The sequence below is a fragment of the Eumetopias jubatus genome, unplaced genomic scaffold (assembly GCF_037043125.1).
Source record: "Eumetopias jubatus isolate StellerSeaLion01/CBP00866 unplaced genomic scaffold, mEumJub1_p1.0 scaffold_5, whole genome shotgun sequence".
Taxonomy (NCBI): Eukaryota; Metazoa; Chordata; class Mammalia; order Carnivora; family Otariidae; genus Eumetopias; species Eumetopias jubatus.
The window spans coordinates 84,510,045-84,526,622 of record NW_028274811.1 but is presented as its reverse complement, the minus strand read 5'-3'; the positions used below and the strand labels follow the sequence as shown (position 1 = coordinate 84,526,622).

The 16,578-nt window shown below is 39.9% G+C and overlaps 1 protein-coding gene across 4 annotated transcripts in view; it reads left to right on the top strand.

Annotated features, from left to right (window-relative positions):
* Positions 1-361: 361 nt before the first annotated feature.
* The window catches only part of FBXL17 (F-box and leucine rich repeat protein 17), a 503,490-nt gene continuing 487,273 nt past the window's right edge, over positions 362-16,578 (top strand). For all 4 annotated transcript variants that reach the window (XM_028102730.2, XM_088023422.1, XM_028102729.2 and 1 more), the window contains exon 1: positions 362-1,414. In XM_028102730.2, the coding sequence (XP_027958531.1) occupies positions 434-1,414 (981 nt within the window). In that variant the 5' untranslated portion in view covers positions 362-433. The remainder of the gene's footprint in view (positions 1,415-16,578) is intronic.

Here is a 16,578-nt window from a genome sequence, read left to right as displayed (position 1 = left end):
CGCGCGCTCCTGCGGCTCCGAGCTGTGTCGCGGGCGCGCGCGCCGCCGGCGGAGCCGCAGTTAAAATGGTCCGAGCGGGACCTCGGGTTCCCCCCGCCGCCGCACTGACCGACTGAGCCGGCGTGCCAGGCTTGGACTGGTCGCCTAGCCGGCAGGCTCGCTCCCTCCGTCGCGTCCCCAAAGCTCGCGCCCATCGTTCTCCCGGCTTCCCGGGGCAAAGCATGTAGCCCCCGTCGGGCGCCCGGGCAGCCCGCAGCTGACGCCCACCCCCCACCGTCGCGTGTGTGCCCGTGTGTGCGTGTGTGTGCGCAGGGCGGGCGACCCCGCCGCGGGCCCGAGGCCGAGCCAGCGAGCGGCCTGCCCCGCTGCCGGAGCTCGCTTCTCCGTGCCTCCCTACTTCCCCGTCCCGGTCCCCCTCCTCGGGGCCTTCTATATGGGCCACCTTCTCTCGAAGGAGCCGCGTAACCGCCCGAGCCAGAAGAGGCCTCGCTGTTGCAGTTGGTGCCGCCGCCGCCGCCCTCTCCTCAGGCTGCCCCGCCGGACCCCGGCCAAGGCGCCCCCCCAGCCGGCGGCGCCCCGGAGCCGGGACTGCTTCTTCCGCGGGCCCTGCATGCTCTGCTTCATCGTGCACAGCCCCGGCGCGCCCGCCCCCGCCGGCCCAGAGGAGGAGCCGCCGCTCTCGCCGCCGCCGCGGGACGGGGCCTACGCCGCGGCCGCCTCCTCGCAGCACCTGGCGCGGCGCTACGCGGCCCTGGCTGCCGAGGACTGTGCTGCCGCCGCCCGCCGCTTCCTGCTATCCTCGGCCGCCGCCGCAGCAGCTGCCGCTGCCTCGGCCTCGTCGCCCGCCTCCTGCTGCAAAGAGCTGGGGCTGGCTGCGGCCGCCGCCTGGGAGCAGCAGGGCCGGAGCCTCTTCTTGGCCAGCGTGGGGCCCGTGCGCTTCCTGGGGCCGCCCGCCGCCGTGCAACTCTTCCGGGGGCCGCTGCCGCCGGCCGAGCCCCCTACACCCCCAGAAATGGTGTGTAAGCGGAAGGGGGCCGGGGTCCCCGCCTGCACCCCCTGTAAGCAGCCCCGCTGCGGCGGTGGGGGATGCGGCGGCGGCGGCGGCGGCGGAGGGCCTGCAGGGGGAGGTGCCTCGCCGCCGCGGCCCCCCGACGCCGGCTGCTGCCAGGGCTCCGAGCAGCCACCGGAGCCACTCTGCCCCCCGCCCTCCTCTCCCACTTCCGAAGGTGCCCCCACAGAGGCCGGCGGGGACGCGGTCCGAGCGGGGGGCACCGCCCCCTCGCCCGCCCAGCAGCAGCATGAATGCGGCGACACGGACTGTCAGGAGCCCCCCGAAAATCCCTGCGACTGTCACAGGGATCCACCCCCTGAAACCCCAGACATCAACCAGCTGCCGCCATCCATCCTGCTCAAGGTGGGTCTGGGCGAGTGGCGCAGGGATGCGTGCTTTCCCCCAACCCCGGCCCCCACCTCGGAGGTTTTCTCTCTCCTCCCCCTAAGCGCGGAGGAGGGGGTTCCCTGATAGCCAGAGAAGTCCGAAGGGGAGAAGCCAATGGGGAAGATGCTTATGACCTGTTTTTTGAAGTAGAAAAACTTGGGAGTTTGGTCAATGTCTTTTAATAGCTTGGGTTTGTTACCACAATTCAGGATTCATCTGTTACTAGATTCCCAGTGGTTTAGAAACTATTCGTAGATTTTCTGGGAAATATTTTTATCAATTGAGCAATTTACATTTACTGCTGAAGATTTTGTATATTAGTATTTGAGAGTCCTCAAACAGTACTTACCGGTTTGATAGCTGCTAGTTGATGTCAGTAACTGTGACCTTTAATTGAACATTTATTATGATCCGGCACTGTGCTTGAGCTTTATATACATAATATCTCAATCACCTAGTTAACGCTGTGAGATAGGTATTAACAACCCCACTTTATACAGGAAGACACTGATATTTCAATGCTGTGTGCCTACAGTGGTAACTCAGGCAGAAGTGGTCTTTGTGGAGTTTAGAATCTAGTGAGGCTTGAAGCGGTTGAAAGACTTGTCCAAGGTCACACACACAAAGGGCTGATTTGGGGAATTTAGGCCTGCTGGAGTTGAAAAGCCTTTGGTTTATGTTATGCTTTGTTGCCCTTCTACATTTTAATCCTTACATACAGTTTGTCAGAAGGTAGAGACAAATGTATTTTTTGGGGGGAATATGGGTGAGTGGAGGAGACGTGGGTGTCCTATGGGAACTTTGTCTCACTTTCAACTAAGTAAAATTTGCAATTTTGTTAATGCTAGTGAGAAATTTAAATAAGTGACAAAGTTAGTGTTGTTATTACTAGCAAGTTATTTTTTCCTCATGCCCCCCCCTTCCTGGAAGTTAATAAATATAAACCTTCTTTTTCAGTGTAGGAGATATTTAATACCAGTCAAAAATAACCTAGATAAGAATTTGGCTACTTTTATTGTTACTGATGGAACTGTCATCAGTTAAAATTGTTACTTTCACAAATACAGTTTTTTGATTAGAACTTTTGCACATTTATAATCCTGTGTGTTTAGATCTGTTTTACTTTGATATCAATGTTCTTGTAAATAATATAGCAAAAGAATGGGAAAGCCCAACTTTTCCTTGAGTCAAATGTAATGATTTAACTCTTATGGAGGTGTACTTTCTGGAGGAGTAATTTCCTCCTCTGTGTTCAGGGTGTGCTTTTTAGGGCAGAGGGAACTTTCTTGAGTCCTCTATATCAGCAAATGACAAATATCAACAAATATTTGGTATAGAAGTTTGATTGCTGTCTTGTTTTTGGCAAGTAAGACTTTAAAAACCAAAACAAAACCCAGATACTTTCTGCTTTCCACCCAAATCATCATATCAGGAGGCAGAGAACATTTTAGTGCCAAAAAAAAAAAAATCTTCTAATAAAATTTCTATAGAATAAATTTTGCTAGTATAGATTATCTGCTAAAAGTGTTTTTTCAAATTTTGCTGTGGACTGTTGAAAACTTGGTCTGAAGGACATTTGAGGCTTTTACTTACCGGATTTGCTCTGTTGTGTTGGAGTATTTATTTATTTATTTAAAAGGGAGTTTTTTTTTTTTTAAGATTTTACTTATTTATTTGACAAGAGAGCGAGAGAGGGAACACAAGCAGGGGAAGTGGGAGAGTGAGAAGCAGGCTTCCCATGGAGCAGGGAGCCCAATGCGGGGCTCATTCCTGGGACCCTGGGATCATGACCTGAGCCAAAGGCAGACGCTTAATGACGGAGCCACTCAGGCACCCCGTGCTGGAGCATTTAGACACGTTAGGTAGATTTTCTTGTATTAGAAACTTGAATAAAGATTGTCTGTGTGTGTCTTATAGTCATGGTGGTATTCAGCATGAAGTGAGTTAGACTATTGGAATGAATTGAAATTGAGGTTTTTCAGTGTTTACCAATCCGTTCCAACTTTTAGGAATAGGGCTTTTGATGGTAGAGGCTCTGTCAACATAGATTTTGTTCATTGTTTTATCCCCTCCCCTAAGTGCAGTGGCTGGTATTTAGTAGCTCTGAGTAAATATTTATGAACAAATGAATGGCTAGGTGTTTAGGAATTCTGGGCTGATACTCTGGGTGAATATGCCATGCCAGTAAGAGAGGCCAAGAAATGTTTATATCCTCACCTGAGTTGTTTTTTGAGCCACAGTAAAAGCCACATGATGGTGAACGGATTCTGACTCAATTTTTGGTGAGAATCGGAAGTGTTTGGCTTGTAGAAGAGAAGACTTTGGGAGCTTTGATGATTTTATTTTTAAATTTTATTTATTTTTAAAGGACTTTATTAGAGAGAGAGAGGGGATGAGCAGGGGGAGGGGCAGAGGAAGTGGGAGTAGCAGTCTTCCCACTGAGCAGGGAGCCCAAAGCGGGACTCCATCCCAGGACCCTGAGATCATGACCTAAGCCAAAGGCAGATGTTTAACTGACTGAGCCACCCAGGCACCCTATGACGATGTTTTTATAGTACAAGAAGAATTGTTGCATAGAGAGGTACAAATCCATCACCTCTGTTGGAAAAATTCTTAGAAAGCATGCCCTTTGTCCCTAATAATGGATCAGTAGCTTTTATGACTGTATTGCTGTATCTTTTGTACCAGAAGTTACTGTAGTTGTAAAAAAAAGGGGGGATGTGTGGAGGACGGAGAGTGTGGATGAGAAATGTAAGGAAATGTGATTTAAAGGTTGTTTTTAAGGAAAACTACCAACTTTTTCCAGGTAAATTTTTTTCCAGGTAAAAAGCAAAAGCAAACAAAACAAAAAAACAAAACCCCAAAACAAACAAAAAACAAAAAAAATCCTACCTAAATTCTTTTTATGGCGGTTCATAGGGCAGATTTTTGGTTCAATATCAAAATTTTTATGTAACTTGCCTCAGAACATTAAAATAATGCAGGTAGGGCAAAAATTTGCCCAGATTCACCCTTACCTTCTCGTCTAGTTTCCTCTGCAGAGGTAACTAACCACTGTTACAAGTTTAGATTGTTCTTCTAGAACTGCTCTGTGGAGTACAGTAGCTTAAAGTAGTTAAAATTAAATCAAACTTAAAATTCCGTTTCTCAGTCACAATAGCCACATTCCAGAGATTAGTAGTCATGTGTGACTGGCTGCTACCATACTGGACTGTGCAGGTCCAGAAAATTTCTCTCATTGCAGAAAGACCTGTGTAAACCTTCATACCTTTTTTCATAAATGGCACCAAAATGTACATGTTGTGAATTTTTTTTTGTTTTGTTAGTAGTATGGTTTGGAAGTCTTTTCTTATTAGTAAGTAGTGTATATGGTTTCCTTCAATCATTTTTTTTCCTTTTTTTTGGTAAAAGTTTATTTAATCTCTACACCCAGCCTGGAGCTTGAACTCACAACCCTGCGATCAAGAGCTGCATGCTCTACTGACTTAGCCAGCCAGGTGCCCCTTCCTTCATTCTTTTTAACTGCTGCATAGTATTCCATAGTTTTATTCCATACTGTATTTTTCTATTATTGAATGGTTCCAACTTACTGCTACGACCAACAATGCTAATAGATGTTTTCTGTGCATATGTAGTCATTTTTTTAGTGTAGATTTCAAGAAAGTGGAATTTTAGGGTTGAAGAATGTGTACATTTGGAAATTTAGAAAATCCTTTCTAACAGTAAGAACTGTGTAAAAACAATGAATTCTTTCTTGAAATAGTGAGCTTCACTGGAGATCATAATTTAACTTCAGAACAAGAAGAGACCTTTGAGATCTGGGTACTCCCCACTTCTTTTACATGAAAAAACAGTCCTGGAGAAATGCAATGGCTTACCCCAACACATTTTAGATAGTGAAAGGCAGACCCTGGTCTGGAACCCCTCTCAGTGTTTGCAGGCCTAGAGATCTTTTCAATATATTATGAAAGAGGGTCTCAGTAATCTTCTCTCAGAGATTTTTATGAAAGAGATTTTCCTGAATTGGGGGTGGCAGGGAGGAGCTTACACCAGACAACTTCTAAACTATTATGGGTCAGAGGCTAATTTTATAATTGGGTCTGTAGAGTTGAATTGTGGTCTTTATAAGAAATCTGAGAAGTAGGGAATGGATCTTCAAAGGTCATCTGTGGGAATAGCATTTTCTTAAGGACTCAAGCCTGTTATAGTTGATCTTTGACTGTTTGATGGACTGCTTTGGATCAACTAAGGTAGCTTCAGTCTTTGGTGCCTGTTGCCTTTATAACTTAAAGCAAACCTGCCTTGTGATATCACAATTAGATTTTTATATTGTGGAGCCACTATGCAACAATTTTACCAAATGATAGCAGTGGACTACTTTTCTTTGTTATTTGAGTAACTGGTATTTGAGATCTGTATTTAATATTTAGAGACTTTGTGTGCTTTATGCTTAGATATCTTGCTCTCTGTCAGCAGACCTGTTTCTTTCCAGAGGAAACGAGATGAGAGGTCCAGAATCTATCACCACAATTAGAAAACTGCTGCACCATGCGTGCACCCCTGATAATGTGTTAGTAGGTATTAAATCTTGATTTTTACAGCTTTATTGCCAACAGCTTCCTTTAGTTATCAAGAAAGAATTTTGTAAGAGAAATGTACTTTGGGGGAAGGCTTATTTTCTTGATCTGTTTTTTTAAAATATGAAAATAAGGTTGAAAGCAATGGAAATGGGAGTCAAAGAAAAAAGTAATACTGCTTTTTAAAGCTTTGAATGTAGATTACTAGTGGGTAAGAGGAACTAAGTTATATGTAGCATTTCATGAATGCTTGACTTAAGGACTCCAGTACCAAATAACCTTTACAAGGTATATCTCTGTAGTTCTAGGGATGAGTTTAGTCAACTCTGAAATGGAATGTTGTTAGGAAGTCAGGTTCAAGATTTTTCTTTGTTAAAGAATGCCAAGTAATCTTGATTAACATATGCCACAAAAGGTGAGATTTGTTTTTTTCTTGAGAGGTCTAAAACTTCTGGTGCCTTGTAATGAGTAGCTGTCAAGGGGATAACCCTAAGCTTTTTTTTTTTTTTTGGCCAGCTTTGGGATACCAACTTGTATAAATGATAGCAAATACGAAAAGATAAGTGAAGGCATATATGAAAGTATTTAATGTTGGCATAATAGTTTCCTAAAAAGTTGCTTAATTTTGACTGAATATCATTTTATGTTTGTCAAGAGTCTTGCCCAAGTTTGGAGCCAAGTGGTGTGCTAAGAGCATCTATGTGGAGGAATAAGCTAGAGTAGTGATGGGTGATTGGTTACATACATACATATATATATTCCTTAGCTCTGTCCACTTGAGAGGGTCTTAGAGAAGCAATGCCCAATAACAATGTGAGCACTTAGCATCCAGATCTTAGCTTCTAAAAACCATTCTCTGCTAAAATGAATCAGTGTTGTTGGAGAAATGGCTGATTACAGAGCTGGTACCAGGAAAGTACAAGATGAGCCTAGAATATTTTGTCCTAGAGCATAAGGAAGTGCTTAAAGAATAATGGATATATGTCAGAAGGACACATCGTTTCATAGTATCTCCTCCCAAAATACTTAAAAAAAAAAAAGTTTTGTGTTTTGTTGAATTTTGTGACTGGCTTTAGAGTAAAACTTATTCTTGTGTAAATTTCAAAATACCTGACTCTACAGTAGAGTAGCACTCTGTATAATAGTTTGGATTTTATGTTTGCCGTGCCTTAAATTTTAGTAATTAAATTGCAGGAAATTATTTTAAATTATAGATTAGGAAATAGTTTTAGAGTCTGTGACTTCCCTGTGGCTGTGTGGTTAGAAGAGTACCAGAAATATGTTTTGTGCCTCTTTTTCTAAATGGTGCTTTATTCAAGAGACTATTTAGTAAATGTTATTTTCAAGCTTTTGGCAAGTAATATACATAGAACATTTAAGAGGCAAAGTATGATATACATGGGAAAAAATTGAAAAGGGCAGAAAAGTTGAACTTGGTTGAAATAGTTAATTCTGAGAAGATTGCAAAGAGGAAATTTATATGAATCTTAAGGATATTATCTGCTTAATTATTTATTATAGCGTGTGATGTTTGTGTATGTGCGTGTATGTTTTCTCAAATAGGAATTCAAAGATTCTGGGAAGGAAAATGATAGAATGATAGAAATACAGAGCTTATGGATATTTTTAAAAAACAGCTATCTTGATATTTAATTTACTCATTTTAAGCATACAGTTTGAGTTTTTTTTTTTTTAAGATTTTATTTGAGAGAGAGAGAGAGAGCACATGAGCAGGGGGAGGGTCAGAGGGAGAAGCAGACTCCGTACTGAGCGGGGAGCCCAACATGGGGTTTAGTCCCAAGATGCTGGGTTCATGACTTGAGCCAAAGGCAGATGCTTAACCAACTGAGCGACCTAGGCACCCCTACAGTTTGAGTTCTAATAAGTGTTTAGTGTTGTACGACCATCATTATAATACAGTTTTAGAACACCTCAAATAGTTTCCTTGTGCCTCTTTGCAGTCAATTTCTGCTCACACCCCTAGCCCCAGGCAACCACTGATTTGGTTTCTGCCTCTATAGTTTTGCCTTTTCTAGAAATTTCATATAAATGGCATCATACAATATGTAGTCAAGAATACTCTGGGTTTTTTTTTTCTTTTAAGATTTTATTTATTTATTTGACACAGCACAAGCAGGGGGAGCAGAGGGAGAGGAAGAAGCAGGCTCCCTGCTGAGCAGGGAGCCTGACATGGGGCTTGATCCCAGAACCCTGGGATCATGACCTGAGCTGAAGGCAGACGCTTAACCAACTGAGCCACCCAGGTGCCCCAAGAATATTGTGTTTTATCTTGAATACCTCTGTATCTCTCATGACACCTAGCATAGTCCCTGATACAACAGGACTCAATATAAAATAACTACACAAATGTACTTCTTCTCAAGTATTATTTCTATAACTTGCATGCCATATGCTTACTCATAAACTTTTACAATAATATTTGATAGCAGATAAGATCTCCTTAACAAAAATTAGATGGCCAAATGTAGGTATTGGCCTTGTTGATTTTCAAGTACTCCAAGGTTCTGTGGAATAGGTATGATCAAGTGTTAAACAACAATGCATTTTCTGGAAGTTTTTTCAGTCTGAATTACCTTCTGAAATTTTACACTAATGCCTTGCTCAAAAATAGAATCTTTCAAGGCTCAGGAATATTTGGATGTTGCTGGTAGTGATTATTTCAGATTATATCTGTAATATGATATGTACCTTTTCTGGTAATTCATATTTTAGTTGTGTTTTCTGGGTCTGCCACTAAAGATAAAGAATATCACGTTTGTTTTCAACCCAGGTCCTGACTAGAAGTCACTGCTGTTTCCCGGTATCCATTCCCCTCATGTTCTTTTTAGTAATGGAATTTACCATGTTCTAGTTTGGCACATGATCACCTAATTAGAGGCTGTTTTTCAGCCTTTCTTGTAGATAGGTGTAGCTCTGTGACTAAATATTAGGTAACAGAATATGAGTGGAAGTAATGTGTACAACTTTTTAGGCATTCCATAAAAGCAGCTGCTTGCCCTTTGCTTCATCTTTCCTTTTTCAGGGCTAGACCACCTGGATTATGAGGGTAAGCCATCCTCTACTCTGTAGCTGAAGGCAGTGATGGCAGAGCTGCGAGGTACAAAATGATAGATCCTTGGATATTCCACATCCTTAGAATACCTACACCTACTTAGTTTGAATTTCTGTCATGTTCAAGCTATTGCTAACAGGCCTGTGTTAAAGTAAGCAATTTCCTGGCTTGATGCAAGTGACATCCTAGTTTTTTTCAGTGTCCTTCTTCCCCTTTATAGTTTTCTTTATTCAACAAAAATGTTACAGGTCAGTCCTTGACAGACCAACATTCTCTTTCTTCAATCTTTGAAATACTCTTTCTCTTGAATCTCTCAAATTATCCAAAGTTAATTCGGAAATGCCTTTGACTATATAATCTTAAAGCCAGTGAACACATCTCAAGTTGTAGTGTCTCTCACAGAAACCCAGGTACATGTGCTCAAATGTTGGTTAAATGAGTTAAGAAGATAGTTTGGAGGAGAAGTAGTTACTTTCTCAGGAGTTAAGATTTGAGAGAGAGGGCATTTTAATGACAGAAAGAAAAGCAGGGATATTTAAATATTGTGTTTGGTATCTTTATGTAACAAATTATGCCAATACTTAGTTTAAAACCACAAATTTTATTATTTCATATTTTCTGTGGGGTAATAATCCCTTTGAGACTTGGTCCCATTTGATCCAGGGTCTCTTATGAGGCTGTATTCAAGGTGTTGCCTGGAGCTACTCAACTGGGGCTCAAGAATTCCTGTCGAGACTTCCTTGTGAAATTGTTGGCGGGCCTCAGGTCCTCACTGGCTGTTGGCTATGTGCTTAAGTTCCTTGCCATGCCCTATGGCTTCTCCATAGGGTTAATAGCAGCATGGCAGCTCATCCTCCCAGAGCAACAGATCCAAGAACACCCAAAACTGGAAGCCATTTTTTTTTTTTTAAACCTAATCCCAGAAGTAACATCCTCTCAGTTTTGCCATACTGTGTTCATTAGAAGTGAGTCAGTCATTAAATCCAGCTCACACTCAAGGAGAGGATTATACAAGTGTAAATAAATATCAGGAGGTGAGTTCATTTGGGGCCATTGTGCAGATTGCCTACCACAAACAATATGCAAATATATATGCATTGGAATATAAGCTTAATATTTTGCCTTTTTATTTTTATCTATCTTTTCTGGTACCAGTTTTATCTACCCTTCACCCACTTACTAGATTTCCTTTCAGGGGATAACTAAAACTCATGGAGATCCACCTAGATTTAGTCAGTTATCTGTGGATTATAACAATCATCTCACTTTAACCAAATAGAAAACTAATGTTCAAAGAAAGTACAATCCAAAGTCAGATATATTTTAAACAAGATGCTTCTTGGTTCCAGTGACCATGTTCTACATATCTTCTATTTGTTAAGGGACAGATTACCCCTTTAAAACCACGGAGTTCTTTAACCTTAAACAAATGATCTACACTCCCTGAATCTTTACTTTTTCATCTTATGAAATGAGGAGGATGAGCATAAAAAATAACCACAAAAGAGGGACTTCCAGCTATAGTTGCAAGAAGAATTTGGTGAATCCTCTCCACAAAAATAAAGTAAAACTAGGCAAAATTGCCTACAACTATTTGGGCTTCGGGAATTGACCAAAGGCAGAAAAAAATTGAGAATCATTTATTCTTAGGAAAATTGCTAATGCTTTTAAGAACAGTTGATGTCTACAGCATTCTTACTTTCCCCAATTCCTTTGGCAAGAACCAGAGTTTGGGAAACCAGCAGCCTTGCTGCCAGAGGCTAAGTCAGTTTGTGGCAACAAGTAAAAACCTGTATTTGTCAACTTAAAGTGATGAACTTGACAGGAAACAAATAGTGAAAACCCACATATTTGCAAGTCTTAGGTTTTGATGCCAATTGGGATGGGTTAGGGGATTTAACAGGCAGACCTTGGAAATGAGAAAACCATAAAGGGATAAGCTCTCCACATGTCCCTTGTTTACTGTGAAACCATGCACATGTACAGGGGAGACCTGAGATGTCTAGCAGAAGGCAAGGGCCAAGGCAGACTTGAGAAATGGCTAAGCCTTGAATGTGCTCTTCCCATCCCATGCACAGATTGAAGAGCAGGTTTGAGATGTGTGAGTATACCTTTGCCCAGATAACTAGCTGAAAACTAAGCTATGCAGACATAGGGTAACCTCTTTAGAAAGCCAGAGTAAAAAAATATGTAAGTATTAAAACCTGAGCAGAGACATCAGTACTTTGGGGGACATAGATCCTACAGTTTAAGGCCAGGGAAATTAAAATGTCAAAAAAATTCCAGGGATGGCTGGCTGGCTCAGGTGGTAGAGCATATGACTTGATCTCAGGGTTGGGAGCCTACCTTGGGGCTTGAGTTCATGAGCCTGATATCAAGACCTGACTGAAATCAAGAGTCAGATGCTTAACTGATTGAGCCACCCGGGAGCCCCTAAAATGTCTAGTTTTTTTTTTTAAGATTTTATTTATTTATTTGAGAGAGAACATGAGCGAGAGGGAGAAGCAGATTCCCCATTGAGCAGGGAGCCTGATGTGGGGATCGATCCTAGGATTCCAAGATCATGACCTGGGCCGAAGGCAGACACTTAACTGACTGAGCCACCCAGGTATTTCTAAAATGTCTAGTTTTTAAGAAAAAGCTATGAGACATGTCAAGAGACAGAAAAATGTGACCTATACTGAGAGAAAACAAAGTAGTTAATAGAAAATAACTCAAGTGGGCTCAGATATTAGACTTAAAAGAAAACTATAAACATGTTAAAAAATAGAAGGAAACATTTAAATTATAGAAAAAATATGATGACACTGACTCAACAAATGGTGAATCTCAATACAAAGAAATGGAATCTATAAAAAGGGTATTTCATTTTTTGGGTGTTATAAATGGAAATGCTTTCTTAATTTTATTTTGAATTATTCATTGTTAATGTGTGGAAATAGTTGCTTATTAGCTCTAAAATTTTTTTTTTGTGTTCTTTAGGACTTTTTATATATAAGATCATGATATCTGTTAATAGAGAACATTTTAATTCTTCCTTTCCTGGATGCCTTCATTTCTTTTTCTTGAATAGTTGCCCAGGTTGGAATCTCTAGTACAATGGAGAGAGCAGACATCCTTGTCTTGTTCCTCATCTCAGGGGAAAAATGTTCCGTCTTCACCATCAAGTATAATGTTAGCTTTGTGTTTTTAATAGATGTGCCGTCTCTCAAGTTAAGGAAGATTCTTTTTATTTCTAGTTTTCTGAGTATTTTTATCAAGAAGCGGTATTGGATTTTGTTGAGTGGTTTTTCTGCATCTATTGAGATGGTCATTAAAAGAAAAACGTTTTATAACATCTAAAAGCAGTGAGAGGAAGATAGCGCTGTATATAAATGGAACAATATTTCAAAGGATTCATAGCTTCAAAAATAATGGATTTTAGAGACTATTGAACGAACATTTTTACAATGATGAGTGGGGGAAAAAACACAAAAAACTAAAACTGTCAACCCAGAATTCTGTATACAATCAACAGTTGTATTAAGAAAAAAAGAAACAAAGAAACAAAGATAATATGCAATGAACAAAACCTAAGAAAATGTTCATCCACTCGTTTGAGGGACAGGAAGTGCTAAAAAATGTATGTTAGGTTGAAAAGCAATGAAGCAGATGGAAACTTGTATATTCCAGAAGGAATGAAAACCATCAAAAATGCAATTGCATCTGTCTTCTTGATCTACTGGAGAGGGAGTGGAATTCATAGGTAATAAAATAAAAATTTGATATAAAAAATTCTCCTTCATTTTATTAATATGGTGTGTTAAATGGATTTATTTCTACATTTGGGCCACTTTTGCATTCCTGGGGTAAATCCTACCTGGCCATGGTATGTAATCCTTTTAATATGTACTGGATTCAGTTTGCTAATATTTTGTTGAAGATTTTTGCATCTGTATTCGTAAGGGACATTGGTCTAGTTTTCTTGTGATGCCTTTGTTTGGCTTTGGTATCAGGGTAAACCTGACCTCATAGAATGAGTTAGGAGGTGTTACCTCATCCTCCAGTTTGGAAGAATTTAAGGATTAGTCTTAGTTCTTCAAATGTATCACTAATTATTTCCTCTGTTCCTTGGCTTTTCTTTGTTGGAAGTTTTTTGATTACTGATTTAATCTTTTTACTTACAGTTCTATTCAGATTTTCTATTTCTTCTTGAGTCAGGTCTTTTGTACTTTGCATGCTTCTAGGAATTTGTCTTTTTCATCTAGGTTATTTAGTTGGCATAGTATTCTATAATTCTTTCTATTTCTGTAAGGTTGGCAGTGGTATCTCTATTTTCATTCATGGTTTTAGTAACTTGAGTGTTCTCTCTTTTTAGTCTGGTAAAGGTTTGTCAGTTTTGTTGAACTTTCCAAGGATTTTCCAGCTTCTGTTTTCATTGTTTCTATTATTTTTCTAGTCTGTATTTTTTATTTGCTCTGATTTTTAATTTCTTCCTTCTGCTTGGCCTGTATTTAGTTTCCTCTTTTTTTTTCTGTAAGGTGGTAGGTTAGGTTATTGGTTTGAAATCTTTATTCTTTTTAATACAGTTACTTACAGCTATATTCCATAAATTTTGGGATATTGTGTTTTTGTTTTCATTTATCTTAAAATATTTTTTATTTTTCCCTCTGAGTTTTCCTTACTAATTGATTGTTTTCAAGTGTGTTGTTTAATTTCCACACATTTCCAGATTTCGTTTTGTTACTGATTTCTAATTTCATTCCATTGTGGTCAGAGAAGATATTTTGTATGATTTCAATCTTCTAACATTTATGAGACTTGATTTGTGGCTAACATACAGTTTATCCATGTTCACTTGAGAAGAATGTATATTCTGTTGTTGTTTGTTGGAGTGTTGTATAAAATATGTTAGGCCTAGTTGGTTTAAGTGTTCAGATTTTCAATTTCCTCATTTATCTTCTGTCTGGTTGTTTTATCCATTATTGAAATGGAGTGTTGAAGTCTCTAAGTATTGTAGAACTGTTTATTTTTCCCTTCAGTTCTGTCAGTTTTTGATTCATCTATTTTGGACCTCTGTTTCTGTATGTACATATATAATTATATCTCTTTTAGGGGGTTTACCCCTTTATCATTCTGTAATTTTTTGGTCTCTTGTAACAGTGTTTGTTTTAAAGTCTATTTTGTCTGACATTAGTGTGGACACTACAGTTCTTTTTTGGTTACTATTTGAATAGAATACACTTTTCCATCCTTTTAACCCATGTGTCCTTGGATCTAAAGTGAGTCTCTTATAGACACTATGTAATTTGATCATGTTTTTGTTCCATTCCTTCACTCTCTGTTTCTGAATTGGAGAGTTTAATGTTTTTATATTTGATGTAATTACTGATAAGGAAAGACTTCTGCCATTTTCTTAATTGATTTCTGTCTTATACTTTTTGTTCATCAATTCCTCCATTGCTGCTCTTTGTATTAGATATTTGTAGTGTACTATTTTGATTCCCTTCTCTTTTCTTCGTGTGTATATATTTAGTTACTTTGTTAATATTTGCTGTGGGGTTATAATTAACATCATAATTTAACAGTCTAGTTTGAGTTAATACTGTTCTGTTGATCTTGAGCCTACTGATGGTAGTACCCCCTCTCAGAAATGCCTGTAGTGTTTTCCTAGGCACACATTACTTATGGCAAGCTCCACAGATATTTCTGCTACCAGGGCCCCTATTTATAGCTGGGCCAGGTCTTCTGCTTCTTATTATGACATATGTAGCACACCAAGCACCATCTAGCCAGGTTGAGGGTAGAGAGAAAGAGTCTTGGAGCTCTGCCTTTATTAGAGTCCAAGGGTGGAGTGTCTAGGGTTTTGCAGGTTTACTCTCTATTGACTAATCTAAAGCAGAAAAGCGGGAATTAGGGCATAAGAAGGGAGAAACAGGGTCACTCAAGCAGTCAGTTATCTAGGTAACCTGGGGTTTTCTGGGAGACCTTAATTGGTGGTGGTTGTTTTTTTAGTAGCTGTGTCATACAGCTGGCAATATGTTTATTCAAGATAAATGTCTTTTTTTGAAATGGATGTCATGGCAATTAAAAGTTTAATATTAGACATACTACAATCAAAAAAGCTTATTGTCAAACATTTAAACTACAAGTACCTATATAGTTTCAGTGGTATATAAAACCTTTGTTGCTATATTTATGTTGTTATTGTCACAACTCAGACTTTTATGTGCTTGGTGCCCTTTCATAAAGATTTATAACTATTATTTTATGTAGTTGCCTTTTCAGTAATGTAGAAAATAAAAGGGGTACAAGCCCAAAATACATTAATTCTGAATTTTATATTTACCTACATAAATACCTATCTTTATTGGTGTTTTTTTTTTTTTTCTTCCTGTGGTTTCAAGTTATTGGCTCATGTTCTTTCAGTTCAGCCTGAAGAGCTCCCTCTAGAATTTCTTTCAGTTAGGTCTGCTAGTGTCATACTCCCTTAGTTTTTGTTTATCTGGAAATATTTTAATTTCTCCATCATTTTTGAAGAATAGTTTTGCCAGATATCGTGCTTTCTTTCAGCACTTTAAATACATTATCTCATTGCCTTTTGGCTTACATAGTTTCTGATGTGAAATCAGTTGCTAACCTGATTTGTAATTGGGAATCCTTTGTACGTGATGAATTGCTCTTTTTGTTGCTTCCAGGGTTCTCTCTTTGTCTTCTGACAATTTAATTATAATGTGTCTGGGTGTAGAGTCTTTGAGTTAATCTTACTGGTGTTCATTGAGTTTATGAATGTCTAGGTTTATGTCTTTCATCAGGTTTGTCAGGGAACAACATTGTTTTATTGATTTTTAAACATTTTTTAAAGATTTTATTTATTAGAGAGAGAGAGCATGCACAAATGGTGGTGGAGGGGGAGCAGAGGAAGAGGGAGAAGCAGACTCCCCCACTGAGCAGGGAGCCCGACATGGGGCTCGATCACAGGACCTTGAGAATATGACCTGAGCTGAAGGCAGTTGCTTAACTGACTGAGCCACTGAGGTGCCCCAGCATTGTTATATTTAGACTGAAACTTCTATCTTACCTTCCTTGGCCTGTGATTATAGTTTTGGCTCAGTTTTAAAAGACTTTGCTATACTACTGGGTTTCTTCTGTACAACTTTGGGTTTCTTCTGTACACATGCAGCTTTGTGGTTAACTTGGGATTTTTGTCACTTTATACACAGAGTTAGGGGTCTTCTTTTCTGATCCTTCCTTTACTCTTTGACTTAGAGTCCCCTTTTCTTGGTTCTCTGGCTGGAAAGATAGAGTTTCTCTCAGAGTTAGAGCCACCTCTGCTGCTATCACTTTTGTATAACTGGGGCTACTTTTACTTTATTTTATTTTTAAGATTTATTTATTTTACAGGGGGAGGGGCAAAGGGAGAGGGAGAGATAGAATCCTAAGGAGACTCCCCGCCGAGTGTGTAGCCTGATGCGGCCTTGATCCCATGACTCTGAGATCATGACCTGAGC